General features: G+C 40.0%; 1 protein-coding gene across 1 annotated transcript in view; it reads left to right on the forward strand.

Annotated features, from left to right (window-relative positions):
• The window catches only part of LOC139760933 (teneurin-m-like), a 395,107-nt gene extending 376,088 nt beyond the window's left edge, over positions 1–19,019 (forward strand). Inside the window, exons 13-14 of the mRNA XM_071684709.1 lie at positions 3,761–5,189; positions 17,713–19,019. Coding sequence (XP_071540810.1) covers positions 3,761–5,189; positions 17,713–18,614 — 2,331 coding nt within the window. The 3' untranslated portion in view covers positions 18,615–19,019. The remainder of the gene's footprint in view (positions 1–3,760; positions 5,190–17,712) is intronic.
• Positions 19,020–20,040: the final 1,021 nt, after the last annotated feature.

A 20,040-nucleotide genomic window follows, 5' to 3' on the forward strand; every position in this document is an offset into this window, starting at 1 on the left:
AATATGAATTAAGTATGTGTATATATGTATATGTCTGTGTGTGTATATATATGTGTACATTGAGATGTATAGGTATGTATATTTGCATGTGTGGACGTGTGTGTATATACATGTGTATGTGGGTGGGTGTGGGTGGGTTGGGCCATTCTTTCATCTGTTTCCTTGTGCTACCTCACTAACGCGGGAGTCAGCGACAAAGCAAAATGAGAAATATATGCATGAAGGAAAAGAAAAAGATGACATAGTAGTAAGTAGGAGTGAGTATCAGGTAGAAGCCTCTGCAGACACTGCACTAGAGTTGCCCTCTGCCAGTGGCCTGTTAAGGGTGAGGCACTAAAGGCTAAGAAGTGGCACTCGAGTCCACCAGTTATGGAGACTATACTGCTGTGGCCACCCTTTTGAGGGAGTTCCAGTTGGAACAGGCATTAAAGATATAGATAGACAGAATAGATAGATAGATAGACAGATAGATGTTCTTGATCTTTGTTTCCCATGTTAGTGAGGTAGGGCCAGTAGTAGACAAAGAAGGGCCGCATCTGCTCACATCCATTCTTTAGATGTCATTTGTAATGCACTGAAACCATAGTTCCCTATCCACGACCAGGCCCCACAGACCTTTTCATGATTTACTGCAGATGTTTCGCATACCCTGGTTCAGTCCTTTGACAGCAAGTTGAAAACCCCTGTAGACCATATTAATTCGCTGTATCCCATGCACACATCTCACCCTTCTGAATATTCAGGCCCCATTTACTCAAAATGTTTTTCACTCGCATCCTGGTAATCCAATCTGGTAATCCTCTTCTTGATCCCTCCACTAATGATACATAGATTTTCCTTGTCAACCTTTCCTCAGTTATTCTTTCTCTATGTCTAAACCATTTCAACACATCCTCTTCTGCTCTCTCAGCTACACTAATTTTATTACCACACCTCTCTCTTACCCTTTCATTACTTACTTGATCAAACCACCTCACTCTAATCATTTCATTTATAGCACACCCTCTCTCCTCTGTACAGTCTTATCTCTCATAATACTCACTCCATCTCCTCACTTCATCACTACCTGTTTCCACTTCACCATTAGCCCACTTCACTGATTTTTGTAGTTGTTCCCTTGCTTTTCACACATTATTAATGTCCTTCTTAAACATCATATTCTCCCAAAATTTTAGTGATATTCACTTACCCCAACTCTCATTTGATCTCTTCTTCAACCCTTGCACCTTCCTCTGGACCTCATGTCACTTTCTCTTTTACATCCTCCAATCATTTTCACTTCTTTCCAGTGAGTACTACTTAAACACCTCCATTTTCTTTTTCACAAGCAATCTCTATCTCACTACTGTTTCTAATCTGCATACCTCCAACTTTTCTCATGGCACATGCGTCTCTCAGACATGCCATCACTGCCATTCCTCACCCACTCCTTTGCTTCATTTACTCTCATCCTTTGCCATTCTACATTCAATCTCCCCTAGTATTTCTTCACACAAGTCTCTTTTTTCAAGCTTAATTAGTTTCACCACTCTCTTCTCACCAACACTGTTTCTTTTTATCCTAATCCCTCTATAAATCTTCTCCCTTGCCTGTACAAGTTATTGATCAGACATCTCACCAGCTGCCTCTCTAAGCTCATTTGCATCCAAAAGTCTCTCATTTACATGCCTATCAATTGATATGTAATCCAGTAATGCCTGCTGACCGTCCCTTCTATTCACATACGTATACTTGTATGTATCCCTCTCTTTAAACCAGGTATTCCTAGTCACCCAGTCACCAGCCCCTTTTTAGCACACAACTCCACAAAATGTTCACCATTTCTATTCATAATAATGAGTACCCCATGCCCCCCAATGATTCCCTCGACTGCCACATCATTAACGTCAAAATTACCTGTAGATTTGTTAGCTGCCTGGTGGACTTTTTTTTTTTTTATAGAAAATTTAACCTTTTGGTAGGTAAACATTTGTTCTAAACTCTCCCAGCAAAATTCAATAAAGTCCCTTGCCTCTGTAAATCCATCAGCATGTAGTTTCTCAAGTTATTTTTCTGTTGGAGGCATCAGTGACAGGGAAGAGTGCATGTTAAGACAGAGATTTAATTGAAATATAAAGAAAAGTATAGAGGAATCTCAGAGGATTTGAAAAACCTGTCTTTTAAAGAGTGCCAGGTCACAGTCAATGTGAAAAACATGAGAGGCTAGGGAGTTTCAATGCTTGAAGGTGTAAGGAAAGAAATAGGTATCAAAATGGCCTTCCCTTGAGTTGCCAGCAGCTACACAGTAATCATGCAGTGCAGTCGTATGCTGAGTATTGTGTGGTATAGCTAATGTGGGGCATACAAGCAGCCAGCTCTGAGAAGCAAAGAGTGGGCCAACATTATTGTGTAAGACAAGTGGATTAAGTTTTGAGGTTAGTCTGGGAGAGTTGTTAAGTCAGAGCACTTTCAATTCAGTTCTGTCAGGTAGGGATGCAAAGCCAGAAACACCACAGGTGTGGGAACAGTACAAAAAACAATTAAGAGCCTTGAAAATATTGCATTAACTAGAACAATATTTATACAATAGATCACAATGTTAAAGGAAGATATTTATAAAGCATATAAAAGGTATTGGTGGGATTAATTTCATCTAAACAAAGTTTAGGGTTATTGCCACTTTGTGTAAACTAAAGCTGGCAGTGTTGTTGAGTTTCTGTTTCTTAAAAGATGACAAGGTACTTTCAATATATATCTTCTAAACCACGTAAACAAAAAAAAATAGCAGTCAGACATTCAGAAGAGTAGGAATCAATGTTGAGACACTGCAAACTATTTCAAGTCTCAGAATTATAGAATGCACAGTTCTGGGCTGAGCAGGGGAATGAATAATGGTAGTTAGTTGTGCACCACACCTATTTACCATAATGTCACAACCCTGGACAGGTTACTGTGTATTTTGTAAGTGAATAAAAATATGATCATTAAGTGGCTGTGAACAAGCATATGTCAACCTCATTTATAATGGTTGAAGAGGGTGAATCCTCATGGATTCACCTCATTTTAGGGAGTAGAATGAGGTTTAAACTCACCATAGAATACTTATTTGCAGAGATGTCCTTAGAGCTCTGTCCATAGGCATGAAACACCTATAGCCTCAACACTGTACAATACAGACCAATGTGAAAGCAAGTAGATTCTCTCATTATACTCTATTAAGTATTTGTTAATCACTAAAACTGTATAAAAACATTTACAGTACAACATCAGTGAAATTATGTGAAGATTTTGTCAAGATTATTTTTTTTGTTCAGTTTAGGCATTTTTCAGAATATATTCAGAAATACTCAGAAAAAAAGAATCTGGCAATATCCAAGTCCCAAGATTTGATTTATATTGTAGTAGTCTTATTTTCTCTTTGTGTATAGCTCCAAATATTGTTAGTGATATGTACAGGCATTCATTTGCTTTTACTGCTGCCACTACTTTTCAAAACCATGTAGTGGTCGTCATTATACACTAAAAGTATTTACCAGTAGTTGAGATAATTAGTAGTACCTGCCAGTATAGTCTCAGGGCATATAATGTCTATCAGCTCTTGACTTGAAGCATGAAGTTACTGTTATTATTATAATTTACCCCTTTACAGAAAGAGTTTTATTAGTAAAAGTATAGGACAAAAATCTGCTAAGGCTGCCAACATTATATGGAATGTTAAGTGGCTTTTAGAACTGCACAGATTTAGATAATGACTCAAAAGTAACTTGTGTGTCTCTTTCAGATCCGTCTCGATGAGCGTGGACGTCTTCTGGCCATGACACAGCCAGGGCATGGGGGTACACTCCTTTATCAGTATAATGACCTGGGTCAGGTTACTGCTGAGCTCTATGGACATGGTTACACTGAATACATTTACTTTGATACTGGCCTTATCCGCACTGCCAAAACCAAGCACAAACATGAAGATGTTAGGACTGATTATCGCTATCATGCAGGGCTTATGAAGGAAATGAAGCTGCGCTATGGTTCCAAGAGTGACTTGCACAATGTTAAGTTGCGTTTCGTGTATGATGGTTCAGCAAGGCTCCGTAAACTAGAGGGAGACATTAACTCTATTCCTCTTAATGAAGTCTACATTCGTTTTGACAATCAGACAGGTGTGCTTCAGTTAATTAGCGATCTCCGCATTATAAGGAATAATATTTTGGAAACAATGCTTCAAGACCCAAAGAAACACTATGTGAACACCCGCAAACAGGATGACTATGGCCGCCTTGCACAGATTGACATGACCCTTCAGGGCAAAACAGTTTTTATGATGCAGCTCAAGTATGACAACCGCAACAGGATATCCGAAAGGCTAATTGCAGTTGGTGGTCGTAGGGAAGGTCTCAACATCACCTATACGGATGATGGGCAAATCCTTGCAGTAGCTGGGCCACATGCATGGTGGTACAGCTATGACAATAATGGCAATATCATTAACAGCACTGACAGAGGTAAACTTGAGACACTCACCTATGACGAGTGTGACAGAGTGACCTCTGTCAATGGGAGTGAGGTCGAGTATGATGAGAGAGGCTTTGTCATAAGTATTGATAATGAAAACTTTGATTATAATACTAAAGGTCAGCTTGTCTCAGCTTGGGACAGAGATGGAAACTGGTCATTCACTCTCGGTTATGACCATCTTGGTCGTGTTTCTGTCTACCGTGACCACAACAATGATGCCACTCAGCTGATCTATGGACGACCTGACCTCCCTGAACTGATAACACACCTGCATAACCCTCACACAGGAACCACAACTAGCCTCTTATATGATGACATGAATCATCTGATTGCTATTGATCAGCCTGATGGTCGATACTTTGTGGCATCAGACCAAAATGGGACACCAATAGCAATATTTGATGATATGGGTTCACTCATCTTCAGTCAAGTATGGTCACCATTTGGTCACTTGGTGGACTCTGCAGGTTCCAGCATGTGGGTTGGTGTAGGGCCATGGGGCATGTTCTGGGAGTCTCACACAGGCCTGGTGTTCTTCAGAAGTCATGCGTACCACCCAAAGATCCTACAGTGGATGACTCCTCGTTGGGGGCACCTTGCCCAGTCCACACGACACGTTACAGATGTCTTTGTGTATCGGTTCATGAACAACAACCCATTCAACCCACTGCCGGACCGCATCAAACATTATTATACAGGTGAGCCAGTTACTGATCTGATGTGTACCTAGGGCCTCATTGGAGATTAACAACAGAAGTTGAGTTACACTCTGTAAATACCAAGGTAATTTGATATATTCTGTATATTTCTTTCCTTTGTGCAGGTTTGATCTTTTGATCAGTAATTCTGCCATAAGAGTTTATATAATTTCAAGAGAAGCATAGTAGGAAATGTGACATCACACACCACTGCCACAGACCATCCTTAAGTTAGGACCATTCCCTCTCTTTTCTTCATTCTCATGCTCATGCCTTAAACCCTTGATAAAAACTGCTCACTGTTTCTAGCAGCTTTCCTCCCTCATCATATATTCTTAAGACCCTCCACAAGGCATCTCTATCAGCCATATCATATGGTTCTCCAAATCCCAAAATGCCACATACAAATCCTGTTTTTCTAAGTATTTCTTACACACATTATTTAAAGCATATGCCTGATCCACATACCCTTTACCACCTCTGAAACCACATTGTTCCTCCTGCTCTGTACATACCTTCATCCTCTCAATCAGTGCCTTCCCATACAACTTTCCAGATGCACTTAACAAACTTATACCTCTGTAGTTTGAATAGTCACCTTTGTACCCCTTGCCCTTATATAATGGCACTATACATGCATTCTGCCAATCCTTAGGCAGCTCACCAGGGTCCATACATGCAATGGAATTCCTAACTAACCAGTCAACATCAAAGTAGCCCCCTTTCTTAAGAAATTTAATTGTAATACCAATGACTCCGATAGCCTTGCCGCATTCTATCTCGAGTAAGGCTTTTACTACCTCTTCTCTCTTGACCATACCACACAGCATGATGCTCACATCACATACTACCCCAACCCAAACATCCTACATCTGGCACCTTATCATGAAACACATCAACAGTACTTCAAAATACTCATTCCATCTCCTCACTTCATCACCATCTGTTACCACTTTCACATTTGCCCCTTCATTGATGTTCCTATTTGTTCTCTTTTTTTTACACACTTTTTACATCCTTCCAGTGCATTTAATTCTCCCTGAAATGTATTGCTACTCATTCACCCCAACTCTCATTTGTCCTCTTTTTCAATCTCCACACCTCCCACTTGGTCTCCTTCTGCTTTCTCTTGTACATCTCTCAATCATTTTGCACTCCTTTGCTGTAATTACTGCCCATATACCTCTCTTTTCTCTCTCACTAGCAAATTTACTTCATCATCCCACCTCTCACTACCCTTTCTAACTCTTCCCCTTCAACTTTACACATGCCAGCACTTCTTCCCTAAATGTCTCCTATTCCTCATCCACTTCTGTTGCTTTGTTTACTCTCACCTTTTGCCATTCTACACTCGATCTCTCCCTTTATTTCTTCACACAAGCCTCTTTCCCAAGCTTACTTACCTTCACCAACCTCATCTCAGCCATATCATTTTCTCTTTTCTAAAAACCTCTACAAATCTTCACCCTTGCCATCATAAGGTAATGATGCCAACACAAGGTAATGATGGGACATCCCACCAGCTGCCTCTTGCAACAGTTTTACATTGAAGAGTCTCTCTTTTACATGCCTTTCAGTGAGTATGTAATTCATTAGTGTATGCTTACCGTCTTTTCTTCTCACACACAGTGTGAACGAAAATTCTTGTCCATCCCCATATATTTTCAAAGTTGATATCACACTTACATTTTATTACTTTGTTATCTCCTGTGGCTTTCGTTACCATCTGCAGATGTTTGGACATGGAATTGGCAAGGTTCCTGGAGTATTCTAGGTCCATGTTTTGGATCCACAAGGTGTTGCAGAAAGCAAGCTTGACTTTTATCTGGTTCTAGCAGTTTTTGATTGGGGAATTCCAGGGCTACTCCAGCAGTTGAATAGTTTCCTTTGAAAACCTACTCATCAGCATTCTAGCCTTTTAGTCTTTGTCAGAGGGCAATATCCTGCATAAAATGATCACACCAGTGAATCTCATAAAAAGGAAGCAGACAATCCTGTAGCACCTTAATGTACTGCTCTCCATTTGATGTGTGTTTATTTAAGAGTGCAGCTCTTCCCTACCCATTGCACCATTAAAGAAACCCCAGATCAACACAATATCTTGGTGTTTCACCATCATCAGTGTGAAATGAGAGTCATACCTTTGGCCTCCTCACCGTCCCTTGTCTCAACTGCACACACTTGATAGAACTTTTATTGAAATAACTCTCCTTACTCCACTCTTCCTCGCCCCAGTTCTTGTATTCCTTTTCAAACGTTAGAAATTTTCATTTCATTTCCTTCGTAACCAGTGGTTTAGCGGCCATCTCGTGAGAGGGAATGAGAAGGTCCTTTCGTAGATAATGTTGAATGATTCTTTGAGAAACATTTCCTCAAAGTTTTGAATGGCTTTTCATGAGTTCTGCTGACATGCTGGTTTGCTTCAATACTTCTCATCTTAGAAGGTTATCTGTATGAGCCTTCCTTGGACAATCAGGGATAGGTTTTGGTGGTGGGATGATGTTGTTAGGGAAGCCAAGAGTGCTGGCAAGCAGCTTCCTGATCGTGTGTTCTGAGGGCCTAGTGTGCCTTGAAATCTCAAGTGTTCTCACATTTACTTGCTTGTAGGTGAGAATTCAGGCTTTCTCCTCCTTAGAGATACAGGTAGAAAAAATACAGTGACCAGAAGCAAAATTCCAAAAATGAATGGGCAGCCACGAGGTGTAAAGGAAGGACATCCTTCACCAAAGATATTTTGAACCGCACTGAGGCAGGTTACTGGTGCTCACACCATGAGAAGCATTAGTCTCATTGACCCAAAGGGCTTCACATATTTATACCCAAAATATCCTTTGCTGTATGTAGCATTTGAAAATGTCTGGGGGTGGACAAGGTTTTTTCAAACTCTTCATATACTTGTGTATGTCTCTCTTTTTAAACCAGGTATTCCTGATCACCAGTCCTTTTTCATAATACAGTTCTGCAAACTTTTTGCTATTCCCATTCACCTTACTGAATAAACCGTGCCCCACAATCATACTCTCAGCTGCCACATTACTCACTTTGACATGTAACTCACCAATCAAAACTGCTGACACACTCAATCAGCTTCCCACACAACACTTGCTTATCATCTTTCCTCTCATGGCCAGGTGCATAAGCACTAATAATCACCCATCCTCACAGTCCACTTTCATTTTTACTTGCATCAGTTTAGAACTTAGTGACTTATACTTTGGCACAGTCCCACAACCCCACTTCTGCCTTATTGTAGAGCTGCCATTTCCTTAGCTTTTGCCTTCACACTAACCCTTGACTTTACTCCAACGACATTTACAAACTACTCTTCCCCTTTTCCCTTCAGCATTGTTTCATTCAGAGCTAGAACATCCAATTTCCTTAAATCACACATGCTACCTGTCTCTCCTGTCCTCTTATCTTTGTTACATCCACACACATCCAGACTCCTCAGGATGATGAGGATGATGATGAGGAGTATTCACATGGCTCCTTCTTCAGTTCCATCTTTAAAAAACTGAATTACAAAAAGGGGAGGGGGGGGGATTTCTCCTGCCCTACCACAGGGATGTATGTATATTTCTTTTTTTTTATACATGCTTGCCATTTCATGCATTAGTGAGGTAGCATTAAGAACAGAGGACTGAGCCTTAGAGGGAATATCCTCTTTTGGCCCCCTTCTCTGTTCCTGTTTTTGGAAAAGTAATTTGTCCCCAGGCAATTTTAAAACCCATCCTAGCATTAACCAAATCATTATGAGAAAATTGACAAGACATGAAACAAAAAAGTTATTCAAGACACACCCAGCTTCCCAGGTCAACCCCTGTCATGTGACCCCCCTTAATCACTCTCTCTTAAAACGGTTATTGCCAGAGAAAGCAGACAGTGCTTGGTCTATACACACTGGTGTTATACGGCAGGAATCAAGTGTGATGTGATGTAAATAACTTTAAGTACTGGAACCTGATGAGGTGGATTATCTCCATGAAACGTCATGCCACACGTACAAAAAATTACATGAATAAAATTGTATGAACTTGTTCATGGATATGGTGGTTAGGGAGGTAAATGCAAAATTTTGGAGAGAGGGGTGAGTATGCAGTCTGTTGTGGATGAAAGGGCCTGGGAAGTGAGTCAGTTGTTGTTCGCTGATGATACAGTGCTGGTGGCTGATTTGTGTGAGAAACTGCCGAGGCTGGTAAAGTGTGTGAAAGGAGTAAGTTGAGAGTAAATGTGAATAAGAGCAAGGTTATTATGTTCATTAGGGTTGAGGGACAAGTTAACCAGGAGGTAAGTTTGAATGGAGAAAAACTGGAGGAAGGGAAGTGTTTTAGATATCTAGGAGTGGATTTAGCAGCAGATGGAACCATGGAAGCAGAAGCGAGTCACAGGGTGGGGGAGGGGGCGAAGGTATGGAAGGTGAGAATGTTATTTCAGAAAGCAAAAATGAGTATGTTTGAAGGAATAGTGGTTCCAACAGTGTTATATGGTTGTGAGGCATGTGCTATAGATAGGGTTGTACAGAGAAGGATAGATGTGTTGGAAATGAAATGTTTGATGACAATATGTGGTGTGAGGTGGTTTGATTGAGTGAGTAATGAAAAGGTAAAAGAGATGTGTGGTAAGAAAAAGAGTGTGGTAGAGAGAGGAGAGGAGGGTGTGTTGAAATGGTTTGGACATATGGAGAGAATGTGTGGGGAAAGATTGACAAAAAGGATATATGCGTAAGAGATGGAGGGATCAAGGAGAAGCAGGAGACCAAATTGGAGATGGAAGGATGGAGTGAAAAAGATTTTGAGCAATCAGGGCTTGAACATACAGGAGGATGAAAGGCGTGCAAGGAATAGAGTGAATTGGAACAATGTGGTATGCCGGGGTCAACGTGCTGTCAGTGGACTGACCCAGGGCATGTGAAATGTCTGGGGTAAACCATGGAAAGGTCTGTGGGGCCTGGATGTAGATAGGGAGCTGTGGTTTCGGTACATTACATATGACAGCTAGAGACTGAGTGTGAGGGAATGTGGAATTTTTTTGTCTGTTTTCCTGGTGCTCCCTCGCTGAAGCAGGGGGTAGCGATGCTTTTTACTGTGGGGCAGGGTAGCGCTGGGAATGGATGAAGGTAATCAAGTATGAATATGTGCATGTGTATATATGTACATGTCTGTGAATCTGAATGTATATGTATGCATATGTGTATATGTTGATATGTATATGTATGCATATATGGGCATTTATGCATATATATATATATATATATATATATGTACATGAGAGGATGGGCCATTCTTCTTCTGTTTCCTGGTGCTGCCTTGCTGACACGGAAAGCAGCAATTGAGTATAAGAAATTATGATAGAAAAATATATATCACCAGGGATAGGGAGATAAGAATGCTACACACTTAAATTTTGAGTGTTGTAATAGGTGGCTTATATGGGTGGGAAGCAAGAAATCATCATCTTCATGTATTTTTACTTTGTAAGAGTGGGAATATAAGAAGGAACCAGTTGAAGAGTTCTCTTTGAAGTCCTAGAAGTCTCAGGCTTGGGTGTCTGAATGTTGACTGATGTAACCAGGATGAGAAGTTAGGGATAGGCAATTTGTTTGCTGAGAAGAACCTACTTGTTCTGGACCTGAGTAAAACTGAACTGAAGGGGAAGGGTAAAGCATAGTCTGGGGATAAAGACTGGCATTAGATTGAGGGCAAGAGCAAAGTAGGTGATGGTGTCTCTGTAGAAGGAGTTATGAATATATATTAAAGACTGTGAATAAGTGAGTTCCAGACTGATGTGGGTGAGGATGAAACTAAATAAGGAGAGGTGGGTAACTATTAATGCTCATGCACCTTCAAAACTCTCAAGCTCTACTTTGGAGTAGCCAAGGAAGCAGTTTTCTCTTTAATCCTCTTCAGTCACTTCCTTCATGACCTTCCAACACCTCTTGCAGTCCATGCTGTAGAAGCTCTCATATTCAGATGATTTTACAGTTACATTACAACTCCCTGACACTTCCCAAGCAACATGCAGTATTACATTTTACATGTAAAACATTGCTTCACTCAAAAGAGAATATCTTTATCCTACAGAATTCCACTATCATCCTCCTAATCCCACAGTGAAATTAATCTACCCTACTCCCTCCCATAAACCTGAATGGCAACCACTTCCATTTAATAGAATCCAACCATACTTGGTATCACATACAAAACAGATGTAAGATTTACATGTCACACTCAGCCCAGAGGTTCTCCTGGAATGGTGATTCATTACCTCTCATGTGAGAATATTCTTTGGGAGGGAGGCAGTTCCCTCCTCCATCCCTTGATTGCTCTTCCCTTGCCTCTGGGCATAGAAGACACATTGACACAGAGGGAGCTAAGTTTAGGCATGTCTCTGTCCTGTATTCCTGGCCTCTTGTCTGAGAAAACTAATTATCACATACATCATGTATATATATATATATATGTCACACTGCAAACTTAAAAACAAAGGCCACAAAGGAACTAAATACCCTCACAACACTTAATGCCACCAGGTTTGGACATGGAAAAGAATTCCTTAGCATACTTTAAAAACTCCCAAAGTAGGAGTTGTGGGAGTATGTGATAGAGTGTAAGAAAGTAAACTTTAGATTGATATGGGTATAACTGAAAGTGGATGGAGAGAGATGGGTGATTATTGGTGCATATGCACCTGGTCATGAGAAGAAAGATCATAAGAGGCAAGTGTTTTGGGAGCAGCTGAGTGAGTGTGTTGGCAGCTTTGATGCACGAGAGCAAGTTATAGTGATGGGTGATTTGAATGCAAAGGTGAGTAATGTGGCAGTTGAGGGTATAATTGGTGTACATGGGGTGTTTAGTGTTGTAAATGGAAATGGTGAAGAGCTTGTAGATTTGTGTGCTGAAAATGGACTGGTGACTGGGAATATCTGGTTTAAAAGGAGAGATATACATAAGTATACCTATGTAAGTAGGAGAGATGGCCAAAGAGCATTATTTGATTACATATTAATTGATAGGCACGTGAAAGAAAGACTTTTGAATGTTAATGTGCTGCGAGGGGCAACTGGAGGGATGTCTGATCATTATCTTGTGGAGGCAAAGGTGAAGATTTGTAGAGGTTTTCAGAAAAGAAGAGAGAATGTTGGGGTGAAGAGATTGGTGAGAGTGAGCGAGTTTGGAAAGGAGACATGTGTGAGGAAGTACCAGGAAAGACTGAGTGCAGGATGAAAAAAGATGAAAGCAAATGACGAAAGAGTGGGGGAGGAATGGGATGTATTTAGGGAAGCAGTGATGGCTTACGCAAAAGATGCTTGTGGCATGAGAAAGGTAGGAGGTGGGCTGATTAGAAACGGTAGTGAGTGGTGGGATGAAGAAGTAAGATTGTTAATGAAAGAGAAGAGAGAGGTGTTGGACGATTTTTAAAAGGAAGTAGTGCGGATGACTGGGAGTTGTATAAAAGAGAGAGGCAGGAGGTCAAGAGAAAGGTGCAAGAGGTAAAAGAGGGCAAATTAGAGTTGGGGTGAGAGAGTATCATTAGATTTTAGGGATACTAAAAAGATGTTTTGGAAGGAGGTAAATAAAGTGCATAAGACAAGAGAACAAACGGGAACATCGGTGAAGGGGGCTAATGGAGAAGTAATAACAAGTAGTGGTGAAGTGAGAAGATGGAGTGAGAATTTTGAAGGTTTATTGAATTTGTTTGATGATAGAGTGACAGATATAGGGTGTTTTGGTCGAGGTGGTGTGCGAAGTGACAGGGTGAGGGAGAATGGTTCGGTAAACAGAGAAGAGGTAGTGAAAGCTTTGCAGAAGATGAAAGTCGGCAAGGTGGCAGGTTTGGATGGAATACCTCTGGAATTTATCAAAAAAGGGTGTGACTGTGTTGTTGACAGGTTGGTAAGGATATTCAATGTATGTATGGTTCATGGTGAAGAGCCTAAGGATTTGTGGAATGCATGCATAATGCCATTGTACAAAGGCAAAGGGAATAAAGGTGAGTGTTCAAATTACAGAGGTATAAGTCTGTTGAGTATTCCTGGGAAATGATATGGGAGGGTATAGATTGAGAGGGTAAAGGCATGTACAGAGCATCAGATTGGGAAAGAGCAGTGTGGTTTCAGAAGTTGTACAGGATGTGTGGATCAATCAGGTGTTTCCTTTGAAGAATATATGTGAAAAGTACTTAGAAAAACAGATGGATGTGTATGTAGCATTTATGGATCTAGAGAAGGCTTATGATGGAGTTGATAGAGATGCTTTGTCAAAGGTATTAAGAGTATATGGTGTGGGAGGTAAGTTGCTAGAAGCAGTGAAAAGTTTTTATCGAGGTTGTAAGGCATGTGTAAGGGTAGGAAGAGAGGAAAGTGATTGGTTCCCAGTGAATGTCGGTTTGTGGCAGGGGTGCGTGATGTTTCCATGGTTGTTTAACTTGTTTATGGATGGGGTTGTTAGGGAGGTGAATGCAAGAGTTTTGGAGAAAGGGGCAAGTATGCAGTCTGTTGTGGATGAGAGGGCTCGGGAAGTGAACCAGTTGTTGTTCGCTGATGATACAGCGCTGGTGGCTGATTCGGGCGAGAAACTGCAGAGGTTAGTGACTGAGTTTGGTAAAGTGTGTGTAAGGAGAAAGCTAAGAGTAAATGTGAATAAGAGCAAGGTTATTAGGTTCTGTAGGGGTGAGGGACAAATTAATTGGGAGGCAAGTTTAAATGGAGAAAAACTGGAGGAAATGAGGTGTTTTAAATATCTGGGAGTAGATTTAGCAGTGGTTGGAACCATGGAAGCAGAAGTGAGTCACAGGGTGGGGGAGGGGGCAAAGATTCTGGGAGCGTTGAAGAATGTGTGGAAGGCGAGAATGTTATCTCAGAGAGCAAAAATGGGCATGTTTGAAAGAATAGTGGTTCCAACAATGTTATATGGCTGCAAGGTGTGGGCTATAGATAGGGTTGTGCATGGGGGGGTGGATGTGTCAGAAATGAAATGTTTGAGGACAGTATGTGGTGTGAGTTGGTTTGATCGAGTTAGTAATGAAAAAGGTAAGAGAGATGTGTGGTAATAAAAAGAGTGTGGTTGAGATAGCAGAAGAGGATGTATTGAAATGGTTTGGTCACATGGGGAGAATGAATGAGGAAGGACCGACAAAGAGGATATATGTGTCAGAGGTGGAGGGAACGAGAAGTGGGAGACCAAATTGGAGGTGGAAGGATGGAGTGAAAAAGATTTTGAGCGATCTGGGCCTTAACATACAGGAGGGTGAAAGGCGTACAAGGAATAGAGTGAACTGGAACGATGTGGCATACAAAGGTCGATGTGCTGTCAGTGGATTGAACCAGGGCATGTGAAGCGTCTGGGGTAAACCATGGAAAGTTTTATGGGGCCTGAATGTGGAAAGGGAGCTGTGGTTTCAGTGCATTACACATGACAGTTAGAGACTGTGAACAAATGTGGCCTTGTTGTATTTTCCTAGCGCTACCTCATGCGCGCAGGGGAGGAAGGGGGTGCCATTTCATGTGTGGTGGAGTGGCGATGAGAATGGATGAAGGCAGCAAGTATGGATATGTACATGTGTATATATGTATATATCTGTGTATGTAAATGTATGCATATGTTGAAATGTATAGATATGTATATGTGCATGTGTGGGCGTTTATGTACATACATGTGTGTGTGGGTGGTTTGGGCCATTTTTTTGTCTGTTTCCTTGCACTACCTCGCTAATGCGGGAGACAGCCACTAAGTATAATATAGATACAAATAACTTTACAAACAGTTCATCCACTCCACTGTAAATTATGTCTCAATTTTATCATCACCCACTGTCAAAAGAAAACATAAGATTGCAAACCACATAAAACTAGGCCTTGAGAACAATTACTGACAACCTATCAACCATAAAATGCTTAGCATGTCTACAACAAAACAAAAATACTTTCTGTTCAGTTTCACTTAATATGCTCTGCACTCAGTACTTTGTAACTACCCTAGATTCCTCCCACACCACAATCAACCACTAACCCCCAGGTAGAAACAAAAGCCTTTTCCCTTCAGCGATCCATGCTCAGATTTCCCCTTTCCAAACAAATGTGACAATGACAAAACACATTTGCTTGATAATGACTCAACAAGCCCTAAACTACTGCCCTCCCAACCCTGTCTTAAATTCTGCCATACCAGGAATGTACAAGTGAATCTTGGCTATGTTCCAGATGCCACACATCTCTTCAACACTACAAACACAGACTCACCATATCAGAGGACCCACTGTGTCCAAGATGCAGCTTTCATTCTGAAGACGCTTAACACACTCATTAACTGTCCAGCTCTCACCTCACACAAACATACTTACAACATAACCCCTCACCTTCTGGTCATGCCTAGTAGATGTAGCCAGCTTCCTGTGTGTTGCAGGAGCTCCATGAAGGGTTCCTGCGATAGGAGAGTAAAATGTAAGTCAGCTTGTGGTAGTGAGGGGAGTTAGGAAGAGAGGCGAGTCTTTCGGAGGGAGATAAGTGAGTGCTTGAACAATTTTGATGATGGGGACCATGTGTTTGTGGTGGAAAATTTGAATGCAAAGTAGGTGATGTGGTAGTTGAGGGCATACAATTACCGGGTATAAATGAAAGTTGTAAACTTTTTGTGGAATTGTGTGCTGAAAAAGGGAGTACCTGGTGTAAAAAATAGTGCATACATAAGTAAATATGAGTAAGTAGGGTTATGAGCCATTGGGCATTCTTGGATTTTTCTGTTTAATATGAATATTGTGAGAGGGTTAGCTGGTGGATATCTGATAGTTTCTTAGAACATAATGTGCTTCTGATATTTTTTCAGTACTTAAACGTGAAAAGTAAGTCAAGTAGTTTGATATATTTACATCAGTTATGGAGCACATCCCTATCTGGTCATTTAGTGCTTAAATAAAAGAGCCAAACTTCTTATTGTGTGCTGAAAAAATAGGCCAAGTAGTTTGATATACTTACATCAGGTATGAAGCACATCCCTGTTTGGTCATTTAGTGCTTACTTTATTCAAATCAAATTTTTTGGTAAAAAGCAGACTCAATTATAATGTTTAGTATGGCAAAAGAAAAGAACATGGTTTGCAATGAATACATGCAAGACCACAGAAGAGAGGTTTCTGGTATGTTTTGAGATTTTTTGGACAAATTTATTTTACCTTTTAGGAAATACTTATACCTTAGGTGCATTCAGTTCATATGGGTGTCTTAGAAGTATTTTATTATGAGTAACTTTTATTTGATTTCAGAGCATTACAGTATATCAAATTTCAATGTAATAGTGGTATTTTGATAAACAAAGATTTCATTAGATCTTTATATTTGTATGCATTTTAGATAGTAAGACCATTGTAATATCTGAAGAGTTCTCAAAATTATTGCTGTTTGGCTGTCTTATGCACTGAAGTGATGTGATATCACATAATAAAAGTTACTTTCAGAGGTGCTTTTGAAAAGTTTGATAGAAAATCAATGCACAAACTATATTGATTTAGTTGTACAAGTAAAATGGAAACAAAGAAGCATGTCACAGTATATGTAATGTAGAGTCTGTTTCAGATATGCTGTTTTTTCTTTTTTCATTCAGCTCTTAAAACCATACTCGCAGCTATTCAGAATTTTTTGATTTTTCCCATGCAAAAATTAGAATTTCTCTGCTGAGGGATTTGAATAAAATCATGAGATTTCCCACAAAATAATAAGTGTATGGTTTACACAATTAATGTGAATGTTATTTTTGAGCATAAAGTACTGCTTTTGATACCTTTACTGAATTTGAACATTTTCAGAGCAAATTTTTATAAATCAATCACAGCAAAATAAGCGATTGTGAGCTCTTACCAGTTGCTTTTTAAAAGAGAACACATCCAGTGACTATCAAATTAGTTTAGTTTTAGTGTAGTTTAATTCAGTACATTATACAGGCTCCACATGCAAACACCCTTGTCACCTGTGCACCAGTATCAGTGTACAATGTATTGGCATAGGTTTAAAGATTGTGCTTAGAAAGTGCTAAGACAAACAAAGGACTAGAATTCATTAGAAATGTGGAAATTTATCCAAAACTGAGTTTTGAACAAATAATTCAGAAATGTTATAAGGTTGCTGCAGATCATTTACTTCACAAAGATCTTAGCTTGATAAGTAAAACTTCCATTATTTCATTTCTTTCTCAGATGTAGGATGAAAACTTTTATTCAGAATTTAAGTATAGCCTATATTTTACATGAGAGGTCTACTTTTCATAATAGAAGAGATGTGAAACTATTTAAACTTAATTCAAGCAATATTACACAATATCAGAACACTTCATTTGAGGTTGATACTTGTGTGTCTTTGATGTGTTACTAAAGGGAATTTAGGAAACCACCAAATTTAAGCAGTTTACAAAAAACTTTAATGAAGCTCCCTTTTTTTATATAAGATTTAGCTCCAAGGTTACATTTCATACATGTACATAAAGGATTGTAGTATACTGAATATTCTCAAATAAAATCATACATTTTCTTTTCATCAGATGTGTCTGACTGGCTGCAGTTGTATGGTATTGAATTGGGCCGTGTCTTGGGGTCTGAGTACCATGAGAACACTCTAGTGGCACCACGCCCTGTAGTAGCTGTGGACAAAATGGGTGCTTCTGAAGTGGTGAGTGGCCTCTGGTGCCAGTACAGGGCTGGTGTCAGGCATCTCCATGACCTCAGCTTCTTCTCCCAGTCACATATTCAGCATCGGATGGGTATGTGGAATGGTGCTCCTATATCCCGTCAAGCATCGATATTTGGGCCTGGGGTCCTAGTGTCAGATATTGAGGGTCGAGTCCTTGTGACAGACATTGGAGAAGATGACTTTTCAGGTGTGATTGGTGATGTTATTCGAACAGTACTGAATAATTCAATAATCTTAGATGTAAGTGCTACACACAATGGCCTTGATACATTCTATTTTATCAAGAACAGTCGCAACCGAGCTATTGAGGACCTTGGCCACCTACAGAGGGTTTCTGGCATCTTCAATGTGACTAACGGTGAAACGGATCATGGCTATGAAATCCGCATGTCCACACCCATGGCTCATTTGGTAATTCTGTATGGTGAGCGTGAGCAGAGGGCACGCAACCGCATCCTGGGAGAACTGGAGAGGCAAGCTGAAGAACTGGCATGGGCACGAGAGGCAACGCTGGTTAGTTTAGGACGACCTAACACACACACGTGGTCAGCTGTGGAGGCAGCTGAGCTGGTGGGGGAGGGCCGTGTGCCTGGCTATGTAGCGACTCACCTCCATTCACCCTCCCGTTACCCATTGTTAGCTGCAGATGCCTCCAACATCATCTTTAAACATGAGAGTTCCCGCAAAAGGCGCAAAAGCCGCAGAAAGGGCCGTAAGAAGAGTTGGCGACAGCGCAAGAAAAGTGCTGTTTGAAGCATTGTAATGTGTTAAACAAGGTTTTGGCAGTAATGCTGTACCGCTGAACTTCCAGGCATACGCTATTGAATCTGCCTTTATCGACAGATTGTGATATAATTGTACATATTTATGTAAACTTAACAGAGTTTCGATATATACGCATACTGAGTGCGTTTTTGTTCTTTCTATATGAGGTGAATTAAGGATGTAACTTTTCATGATTATCATCATATTATATTCAGTGTTCTTAAGAGACCCAACTGAACCCATATATCAATTATGAAGACTTTTTGGTGTTTCTTTCATGTGGTTTTTACTTACGGCTGTATCCCGCGGTAATCCTACGCTGTACAATATGTCATGTATTATGTAAAGTAAAATAATGAGTTTTTAATAAATATTTCGATGTACATTTATTAACAGTATTTGAATATTCCAAATACTTCCTGATTTTAAAATTGTCTGAAAAATAGATATATCTTTCATGGGCAGGATAATGAAGGTTACTGGAAGTCACAAATAAAAAAAGGATGTAACAAACTGTTATGACTATTGTTTTCTCTTGATACAACTATGAATAGATCTCCATCTGTGACTTCATTGAAGCATCTTACTCTTAAAGTTGGAAAACTACTGGAAAAAATAGAGAAAACATTGAAAAATATTGTCTTGATTTGACTGACATAAAACTGCACTCTAATGAAAGATTGTGACACCATATTGAAAATTATGTCAAGATTAGGTGCTGTATTAAGGATTAGATATGCACAAATTAATGTTAAAGAAATTTTAGATAACTGAGTTTACATGCTTTAGTTTTTATACAGAATTATGAGAATGTTTAATAAACATAATGAAGACAGCAACAGTTTAGCTGCTTTTTCTAATAGTGCTTATTTCTCTATCTATTACTAATCCCAACAAATATTGACTACCACTAGCTACATCTGTCTTGTAGAGTGCAATTTTCTATTAATTCTGAATTTAAGACATGAAGTTGCCTATGTATACAGGAATTTGTAGTATATATGAATAGATAAAAAGTGTGTGGTTGAGAGAGCAGAAAAGGGTGTGTTGAAATGGTTTGGACATATGGAAAGATTGAATGAGGGAAGGTTGACAAAGAGGATATATGAATCAGGTGGAAGTAACAAGAAGCGGGAGATCAAACTGGAAGTGGAAGGATGGAGTGAAAAAAATTTTGAGTGATCGGGGCCTGAACATACAGGAAGGTGAGAGGCATGCAAGGATTAGAGTGAATTGGAACATTGTGGTATACTAGGGTTGACGTACTGTCAGTGGACTGAACCGTGAAGCATCTGGGGTAAACCATCGAAAGGCATGTGGGGCCTAGATGTGGATAGGGAGCTGTGGTTTTGGTGCATTACACATGACAGCTAGAGACTAAGTGTGAACGAATGTGGTCTTTTTTGTCTGTTTT

This window comes from Panulirus ornatus, chromosome 38 (genome assembly GCF_036320965.1).
Source record: "Panulirus ornatus isolate Po-2019 chromosome 38, ASM3632096v1, whole genome shotgun sequence".
NCBI lineage: Eukaryota > Metazoa > Arthropoda > Malacostraca > Decapoda > Palinuridae > Panulirus > Panulirus ornatus.